A 10,000-nucleotide genomic window follows, 5' to 3' on the forward strand; every position below is an offset into this window, starting at 1 on the left:
TTGCTTTTTAATGCACGGGAAGCTTCACATCCAGGGCGTTTCCCACTGCGAGAATGTGGGAAGCTGAAAACAGGTATTAGGTATTCACTGCCACACTTTCCGCTGTGGATGCAGCTCATGCAGATAAGCTGTTCTGCTGCCAGCATGATGCACGTTTGATTGGACAGCAGCCATGACAGTGGAGCTCTGACTGGTCGGTCTAAATTTAACAATTCCAGTACATCCTGCCATGAGCACAGGAGAGACCCCAGGAGGGACTTGAGCTACTGCCCTTAGAATGTATGAGTGGCCTAATAATAACTGTGTTTTATATCATCGCCACCATTCGCCAGGATTTGTTTCCGAGCGATGAGGTTCAGCCTCGTCCCAGTGATGAAGCTTGTTAGTCGGCTTGGGCTCTACAAGACTCATCAAAGTCAAGTCTAACAAAGCAGCTTTACAGAAAAATCCAGGTCCGAGCCCCCATGAGCGTCACCAAAGGGCAACAGTAACAAGTAAAACTCCCTAAGAGCAAGAGGATGAAACCTTGACGGGGGCCAAGACTCAAAAGGGGAACCCATCCTCCTCTGGTCGACTCCAGATAGCAAACAATGACCGCAGAGAATGAGATTTGATCATTAGTATAACATACAGAAAAGGGGAAAAGCAGGAGAAGCAACGTCTATGATTAGAAAATAGCAGCGTCATCAGGGGGGTCAGTTCATGCCGGTGAGGTTTGCCCAGCGTTATACAGCAGGAAGCTCCATGGTGGTCAAACCAGTCTAGAAGGCTGATGAGCAGTGGTCACCTGATCAGGGCAGACGAAGCCACTCTTGGGCGCCCCCTCTGGTACAGTTTGTTTTTTTTTTTTTGGCCCTTACTGCACCTCATTACATTTGATTAAGTTTAGTTCATGTTTATGTTGTGGTTTTTTTTTTTTTTTTTTTTGTTCTCTTGAACCCCTGACCCAGAAAATGTCTGGCACAGGTCTGTGTAGACATTTTACTGTAGAGGTCATTTTACAAATTGATGTGAAGCCCAACATTAATATGTGTGTATTTGTTTTCAGATGTGCAGGTTTTTCTCGTCCATGAAAGTCAGATTTGGTGTGAATAGGCCTTAAGTGTGTGTGTGTGTGTGTGTGTGTGTGTGTGTGTGTGTGTGTGTGTGTGTGTGTGTGTTCTCACCTGCACGTGAGTATTATGACTGTTCTGTGCATGTCCACTCTTTTGTGTACAGGAGATGTGAGTAGAATGCCCATGTTCGAGGTTGTTATCCAGCGTACGAGGTGTCTGTCATGTGCATGTGTTTTTGTTTGTGTGTGCCTATGAAGATGTTTTGTAAAGTTTCTCAAACCCGCCAGCAGTTGTTGTGCAAGAACGCATTTGTGGGCGGAGCCTGCATAGATCAAAGTCATATGTAACCGCCCCATTTTTAATATAGGTGTTGCCTGCAGTAATCGGGCTGACCAAAGCCCTGTGGAGACGCATCGCTCATAAGGTGCCCCTCCTGCTCCGTCAGTCAATTGTTCCGGGTGTTCTAACCACGCCTCTTCGAAACTTTCCTCATTCCTTTATTGCCTAAAACTCACAATGATGTCACAGTGGTGGTGGCTTGGTAACCCGTCAGTACTGGGTTCTAATTGATTCCCACGTTCTGCCTCTTTGGGGTCGACTTAATTCCAGGAGTTGTACTGTTACATGGGTTTGTATAGTAAACTAAGTCAATCATAACAACCAGTGGTACCATATTTGATGGGCTGAGGTGATTTTTGAAAAGCATTTTTCAACCTAATCTCTGTTTTTGTGTCTGTATTGTACGATAAAATACTGCAGACAGTAGTGTTAAAATGCTTCCCTGTGCTTAGAAAAGAACAGCGACACATTGACGATGGAAGCCAGTGGGACGATAGAAGCCACTGAAGCAGCTGCGTCTTGGCTTGCATTGTAGCTTTGAGGTTTGTGGGTTCTCTTACGAAGTACAGGGAAACGTCTAAATTATTGTCCGTGGTAATCACACACAATACAGATGCATCAGACAGAGCTTTGGTTAAAAAAAAAAAAACGCTGGATTTTACCTAACGACTCTCAGTAAGAGGAACCTCCACACAGTCTTTGGTTGAACCTTCCAATTCGGTTGCATGTGGTTTGTGTAAACGGTATTAAAAACAGTAGTTTGACAGAAAAAATCGATGTAGTCAACCAGTCAAGACATGTTTGCTGTGTGAATTTTGTTCTTTGTTTTTGCACTAGAAGCCTAATGTAGGTAATAAGTAATATTATGTTGGCGTATCAGCCCCAAGTCCAAGACCAAGCAAGCAAACTTCATGCGCCGAACATGTTGACAGAAATAGCTGTTAACTTAAAGTCGTGGTCATTCGCCTCTAGACTTTATTCTCAAGCCACTAAGAGGTCAGTGTGTGGGTTTCTCGCTAATAAAGACTAACCAAAGACGGCTCCAAAGCGGACCACGTTTATTGTTTGGAGATCTAGTCTGGATGTGGGTGCCGTGTGACTTTTTTCATTACAAATGGTGAAAATGGCCCTTTAGTGTGAACTACACTGCATGAGATAATGAATTCATTCTTTCTGTTCCCCTCTCTCTCTCTCTCTATCTATCTCTATCTCTGTCTCTAGGATGATGAGGAGGTGTCTGTGGGAAGTGCTGATTATGACTCCGTATCTGATAACGGCTTGTTGAGCAGGAACGAGCCCATACGCAGCAAAGTATCCAAACTAACGGAGAAGCTCCGCAAGCGCGTGCCCACCAACCCCACTGGTAAAAATTTCCTGCTTTTCTGAAATAAGAGTTTGACCTTAAATGGTGCAGCAGTTACATTCTGGCGCTTCAGGCGTCAGAACTGCTGGACTGTTTAAGGTGGAACTGGAAATTTAGCTAACTAGCTACTGAAACATTAGCATACTGTTGTTATGAAGAAAACGACCATGATATACTGAAATGACATACTAAGATAATACGATGGTTATCGTAACTTTTGACTGAGAAAATACTCCCGTTAGTGGGTTTCTTTGGTCGCTTGTGCTCAATGTGTCTTGGGGGGAGTATGTGCTGATCTTTACCCTCCTAGCCTGGTGGCATTGTTTGATGGAGGGAGGCGTAACTCCATGACTACATGAATTAACCATGACTAAAATTGCTTAAATTGGTTCAAAATGTTGATTCATTAGTTGAATTAAGTTGATTTTCCTTATTGAATGTGTACGAGTACATTCTTCACTGATCATACCGTATTTCCTACTGTTCCATCTTAACATCTCTGTCTTCTCTGTAGGTAATTGCTCGAGCTGTGCTGCAGCATTCTCTGTGTTGAAGAAGAGGGTACGTCTTCATATGACTATGAATGGCCATATGGATACTGCGGTCATATTAATGTCGCGCTAACGTTGGTGTGATGTTGGTGGCATGTTTTTCAGAGGTACTGCACTAACTGTGGTGTTAGCTTCTGTTCTCGCTGCTGCTCCTACAAAGTGTTCAAGTCCAGCATGGGAGCCACAGGTGAGACCAACATTAATAATGTGTAGCTCCCATTCTAACATTAATTATTCAGTACTGTGTAAAAGTCAGAGAGCACTCTTCATTTATTTCAATTCCAGTAAAGCAGCTGTTCCAAGTCCAAGTTATTCATTTTCAGGAATGATTTCTGTGGGGATTATATATAACTTACATCACTTACATCAGGAAGGAGAAAGTCAAAATAAAATAGTGAAGAACACAGAAGTATCCCAAACTGGAGTTAAAGCTAAAGAGAAAACAAGACTCCTAACAACCACCTGCAACCCCTGGTAGACACCAAAACTCTGCCCCCATCAGATAAACAGCACTTAAAGCTTTCCTCTCTGAGAGAGAGGAGAAGATCAAGCTCCACTCTGGATTCAGATCTGAAAACATCCACAGGAGCTTCTGTCCATCCTTCCACTGAGAGACACTCAGCACTATGAGTCTGACAGGATGTGTAGGTGTCAAGAAACCTTCACTAGCCATGTTTACATGCAGGCTGTTAATCTGCAAACAATCCGACTAATAGCTCAATCGGAATAAAATTATATCTGTGTAAACACCTCAGTCGGAATAGACAAGTCCGGTTGAGGCCATTCAGAATACAATTTCTATCCGATTGATCAAGGTGGCTAATCCTGTATGTAATCTTTTAAATAGAAGAACAATATCTGTGTAAATGCCTGTATCTGATTACTTTCCTAATCGGAAAGTTTAAGTCCGTTCTGCATGTGCATCGCGTCATAGTGAAAGTTTATAACGTTCGTCATGGCGGGCGCAGTAACTGGTCTGCAGAGGAGACGAAGTTCATGCTCTGATCTTTAAAAGACGGATGTCCAGCTTACCCTTTTACCCTGTTCTTCAGCTCCTGACCACTGAAGAACAGGGTAAAAGGAGGTATCAAAGTATCAGAGAAACAGATGGACTACAGTCTGTAACTGCAGAACTACAAAGTGCAGCTATACAGTAAGAGGAGCTGATAAACTGGACAGTGAGCGTAGAAACAAGGAAGTGGTCATATTGTTGGGCCTGATTGGTGTATTTTCACTTATAGAGTATCTCACCAAAGTGAGTGCACCCCTCACATTTCTGCAAATATTCTATTATATCTTTTCATGGGACGACACTGTAGAAATGAAACTTGGATATAACTTAAAGTGGTCAGTGTGCAGCTTGTATAGCAGTGCAGATTTACTGTCCTCTGAAAAGAACCAAACACACAGCCATTAATGTCTAAATAGCTGGTAACACAAGTGAGTCCACCTCGCAGTGAACGTGTCCAAACTGTGCCCAATTGTGGTGTTGTCACTTCCTGGTGTCATGTGACTTGTTAAAGTTACAAGGTTGCAGGTGTGAATGGGGAGCAGGGCTGTTAAATTTGGTGTTTTGGGTACAATTCGCTCATACTGGCCACTGGGTATTCGACATGGCACCTCATGGCAAAGAACTCTCTGAGGATGTGAGAAATAGAATTGTTGCTCTCCACAAAGACGCCTAGGCTATAAGAAGACTGCTAACACCCTGAAACTGAGCTGCAGCATGATGGCCAAGGTCATACTGTGGTTTTTCAGGACAGGTTCCACTTGGAACAGGCCTCACCAGGGTCAACCAAAGAAGTTGAGTTCATGTGTTCGGCGTCATATACCGAGGTTGGCTTCAAAAACTAGACACATGAGTGCTGCCAGCACTGCTGCAGAGGTTGAAGAAGTGGGAGGTCTACCTGTCAGTGCTCAGACCATACGCCGCACAGCGCATCAACTCGGCCTGCATGGCCGTCGTCCCAAAAGGAAGCCTCTTATGAAGCTGACACACAAGAAAGCCAGCAAACAGTTTGCTAAAGACAAGCAGTCCAAGAACATTTATTACTTGAACCATGTCCTGTGTTCTGACGAGACCCAGATAAACTTGTTTGGCTCAGAGTGTGTCCAGCATGTGTGGTGGTGCCCTGGTGAGGAGAACCAAGACAACTGTCTCTCCAATTGAGCACCTGTGGGGCTTTCTCAAGCGGAAGGAGGAGGAGCCCATGGTGTCTAACATGTCATCATGGAGGAGTGGAAGAGGATTTCATTAGCAACCTGTGCAGCTCTGGTGAATTCCATGCCCAAAAGGGTTAAAGCAGTGCTAGATAATGATGGTGGTCACACAAAATATTGACACTTTGATCACAATTTGGACCTGTTCACTGTGAGGTGGACTGTTGCCAGTTATTTAGACGTTAATGGCTGTGTGTTTTGGTTCTTTTCAGAAGACAGTAAATCTGCACTGCTATACAAGCTGCACACTGACTACTTTGTAATATCCAAGTTTAATTTAGTGTTGTCCCATGAAAAGATGTGAGGGGTGCACTCACTTTTGTGAAATATTGTATATATCAATATTTCTGTTGTGTGTTTTTTCTCTCTCTCTCTCTCTCTCTCTCTCTCTCTCTCTCTCTCTCTCTCTCTCTCTCTCTCACTCTTCTCTCTCTCTCTCACTCTTCTCTCTCTCTCTCTCTCCCTCCCTCCCTCTCCCTCCCTCCCTCCCTCCCTCCCTCTCTCTCTCTCTCTCTCTCTCTCTCTCCCTCCCTCCCTCTCCCTCCCTCTCCCTCCCTCCCTCCCTCCCTCTCTCTCTCTCTCTCTCTCTCTCTCTCTCTCTCTCTCCCTCCCTCCCTCCCTCCCTCCCTCCCTCTCTCTCTCTCTCTCTCTCTCTCTCTCTCTCTCTCTCTCTCTCTCTCTCTCTCTCTCTCTCTCTCTCTCTCTCTCTCTCTCTCTCTCTCTCTCTCTCTCTCTAGCTCCAGACGCGCAGAAAGAGACAGTGTTTGTGTGTGCTATGTGTAACGCGGCACTCAGCAGCAAGTAGGACCTGCGTTCCATAATAATAACCCATTCCCTTCTTCGTACCTCAGCAAAAATCTCCTCAGCAACAGGAGCAGAGGGCGGAGCCTGACGCGCTCCGATTCAAGAGGTTTATGTCTTTTAGTCCCAAGTTGCTAAAACTGAGCTTTTTTGCTTCCTGCCTCCAACATGCCTCGTCTCCCCTCTTCCTTATACTTTCCTCAAAAAGTTCACAAAGTATACATTCCTGACATGGCTGCTTTCGCTGTTGTGGCAGCAGAAACTTCAGCGAGTTACTCCATCAGGCCCTGAGAAAACATGAAAGTTAGTATGCTCTCTTTGGTGAATACAGGGGCGGTTATGCTGCTGTTTTAGCATTACTTGACCTGGACTTTTCGATTAGGGTGAAGCCCAGCAGGAACATATGGCTTCTCAAAGCAGGTGGCCTCAAACTGGACTCTGGTTTGGTGACAATTGGACCTACTGGACGCTTAAAAACCCCTTCTTATTCATCCCAATGGCCAAAACCTGCTTTATTTCCTCTCATCCCATCATCTACTACTGTGACATCACCTTCTAGAATCCTCAGCTGCCATTGTGATATCATGTTCCGTGATCTGCAGCAGTTATGACATCATTGCCTGTCAGAATCATTGCGACATCATCTGACGTGAGGATTCCAGAGACTGTTCCTCAAACCAGGATCTTAACTGTTCAAGCAACTGCGCTGTATTTAATTGAAGGTGTGCGTTAGACACGGTTCTGAAGCAGAACTTGGGCGTAGAGAGGTTGTAAGAGACACTGGGTCTGTTACAAAGATTCTCCTTCCAACAGGTTTGATCTTTTTTTTTCTCTCTTTTTTTTTTTTTGAATAATCTTGGATTGGCCTCCTGCTTGTCGTGTAATCATTTTTGCAGTGCGTCTAGAATATGGCATTTATTTCCAAATAAGGTGGTTCACTTTGTTCTACATCACTGGTGAGAAATTGCAGCCCAAGATATCGTTTTTATTAGATGTACTTTGTACTGTGCTGATCATATGACTGGCTGTTGATTGGTTGTTATTATTGCAGCCAATCAGGGCTGCCTATGACGATTGTGACTCATCACCAAGTCTGGCACTTCAGAGTCATCCTGCTGATGTTGGTGAAATCAGGTCCTTGTGTGAATTGGTCTTATCATTATTCAGTCACTCTCAGTGAGTCCTTCCTTCTGAAGCTGCTCTCTTTGTTCTGATGATTCATATCAAAATGTTTTATTTAGGTGCGCACACACGGTATATGAGAGGGAGGGATAGTAGGGATAGTTTTCTCATATTTTACCTTTTTTGTTTGGTTTTTATTTTGCGTCTGTCTAATTTAATGTCCTGTTCTTTTTTTTAAGCAGGAGCTGAATGTAAGACTACTTATTTTACCTGTCATTGTTTTGGTGTGACCACTGTACTGTAATGCAACTGTATTAAAACCATCTACGACCGCCAATCAAGCGGTTTCCGAGTTCGGCAGGTCTGTAGTCTGGTTCTGCGTCTGTAGCTTGTGTGCTGTTTCATGGGTTCTGTAAACATTTACAGTAATAAACCTCTTTACTGTGGAAACTTTCCTTACTCTGAATATGTAGATAAACATTCAGCGTCCGAAAGATTTCAGAAATCAGGCTGACATCCATGTCAGTGTTCAGAATAATGAAGTTAATTCAGTTCTCTGGATCATGTGCCTAATTTGTATGCCCAAAGGTAAATACATGGCCATTACAGCCCATTTACCCTGCTTAAAGGGCCCATATGATGGAAAACGGAGTTCGAGTAATATGTAAACGTGATCAGAGCTTCAGGATGTATCATTCACTACTCCAGTCCACACACACACTGATATGGGAACTGTGCAGCAAATTCAGCCTCTTTGACTGTTTTTTTCTGTGATGTCACAAGATCTAAGCATTTACTTTGGCCCAATCCCATTTCTGACTTTTACCCCTACCCTTTGTTTCCGAGTGTCTCCTTGCCCCTTGGAACTGAGGTAAAACAGGTAGTGATTGAGATCTTCCCTCTGAAAAGAGCATCACTTCATTAACAGCTACTAGCGCTGCCCTGTAGGCGACCCTGCCCGTCTGCAGTGACCGCAGAGGAGGGGAAAGTTCAGCTCCTCACTGCTGGGCTTTAGTTACATTTAGGGATTATAAGCCTTCAAAGAGGGGGGCATTTATTTATTATCACCCACAGCTAATTCTTCAGTGATATGAAGGCAGATACGGGCAGTCGTTGACTGGAGGTTAGGGAACCAGCCGTGTGACCGGAAGGTCACCGGTTTGATGCCCTGAGCCGACAACATATGACTGGGGTGGCCCTGAGCAAGACACCTAACCCCCAACTGCTCCCCAGGTGTGTTCACTAGTGTGTATGTGGTGTTTCACTGAATGCATGGGTTAAAATGCGGAGGTGAAATTTCCCTGTTGTGGGGTCTCCAACAACATGTCCAACAGCTTCTCGTTCAAATTCACCTGTACTGACGCCAGATTATAACTGCTACACCATTTAAGGTGGAACCGGAAATTTAGCTAGTTAGCCACTGACATATTAGCATACTACTAGGGATTTTTTTATGTTTGTTATGAAGAAAAGGACCTTAATACGACATGAAACGACATTAAACTGAGATGATCTAGTGGTTATCGTGCTTTAACAGAGAAAAGTCTCACGTTTGAGGGTTTCTTTGGTCTCTTGGTTTCTTCTCATAACGCTCTGTTTGGAGTCTCTGAAAATCCTCCATTCGGAGGGCCGAGTAGCCCCAACGCTTCGCCCACCTCTATCTTAACAAAGATCAGGCCACCCTACCCCTAGACGCGAACGCGCAAAACAGAGGGCTAAGGGCTCAGTGGTAGGGCGAGAGGTGAAATGGGACTGGGCCCCATATCCACCTGTTCATCTTACATTCATGCTGAAGTTATAAGGAGTGTTTCAGCCCGGACTGCGTTTTGAATGGGGCCCAATACAGGATAGCCAATCAGAACAGAGCTTCCTTAGGCAAAGTAAGAGGGCTGAAGAGAGGCTGGGAAAATGGTCACGGTTTTTAAAAAAAAAAGAATTATTACACAAGAACACACAAATATCACAAACGAACCTTTCAGGTGTGAACAATAAAACGCGAGAGAAATGTAGGGTACGGGCCCTTTAAGTGTCATCACAGCCTCCCCCACCAAACCATTACGACTTATTTTTATCCCCACCTGCATTCTGGAAAGCCCCGCCCCTTCCGCGCGAGGATTGGCTATCGGTGTCCCTCCTCCCGCGCTCTGATGGGCTGGCAACAAGCGCTCCACCAATCGGCGGGATACTACGAGACACTACCAGCCAATCCAAGCAGAGGAGGGCGTGGTTTCCCGAAAACGGGCGGGGAATGAACGTCCATCAATCCCGCCTGTAATCCGTCTCTCTTTGGCGTCCCGTTAAAGCGATTACGGCCAACGAGCCAGCAACATGGCGACAGAGGTGAGAACCTACTCCCTTTATAACGGCTAAATGTTCTATTTCGGTTCTTTTTCGGTGGCAGAACCCGGCTAGCAGCACCGCCTCTCACTGAGAGCCCCGATCTGGGCTGGAGGTTTAATGTGTCTCCTCGATCAGAGCGAACCAGCGTCCAGCTGCTGTTTACAGTACCACACACTCTCAGAGAGAGGGTTCTTCAAGGGTTCCTGAGC

General features: G+C 44.9%; 2 protein-coding genes across 6 annotated transcripts in view; both read left to right on the forward strand.

Annotated features, from left to right (window-relative positions):
• zfyve27 (zinc finger, FYVE domain containing 27) overlaps nt 1-7,901 on the forward strand; it is a 22,178-nt gene extending 14,277 nt beyond the window's left edge. For 3 of the 4 annotated variants that reach the window (XM_017712828.2, XM_017712830.2, XM_017712831.2), the window contains 4 exons: nt 2,616-2,757; nt 3,272-3,318; nt 3,414-3,495; nt 6,266-7,901. In XM_017712828.2, coding sequence (XP_017568317.1) covers nt 2,616-2,757; nt 3,272-3,318; nt 3,414-3,495; nt 6,266-6,333 — 339 coding nt within the window. In that variant the 3' untranslated portion in view covers nt 6,334-7,901. Of the gene's footprint in view, nt 1-1,422; nt 1,480-2,615; nt 2,758-3,271; nt 3,319-3,413; nt 3,496-6,265 lie in introns of all 4 variants that reach the window. The other variant, XM_017712827.2, reaches the window with a different exon arrangement.
• A 1,782-nt stretch (nt 7,902-9,683) lies between these two features.
• golga7ba (golgin A7 family, member Ba) overlaps nt 9,684-10,000 on the forward strand; it is a 27,369-nt gene continuing 27,052 nt past the window's right edge. For both annotated transcript variants that reach the window (XR_001858515.2, XM_017712793.2), the window contains exon 1: nt 9,684-9,791. Coding sequence is in view for 1 of the 2 variants with exons in the window: in XM_017712793.2 (XP_017568282.1) it covers nt 9,780-9,791 (12 nt within the window). In the remaining variant the exon portion in view is untranslated. The remainder of the gene's footprint in view (nt 9,792-10,000) is intronic.

The sequence above is a fragment of the Pygocentrus nattereri genome, chromosome 12 (genome assembly GCF_015220715.1).
Source record: "Pygocentrus nattereri isolate fPygNat1 chromosome 12, fPygNat1.pri, whole genome shotgun sequence".
Classification (NCBI taxonomy): Eukaryota; Metazoa; Chordata; class Actinopteri; order Characiformes; family Serrasalmidae; genus Pygocentrus; species Pygocentrus nattereri.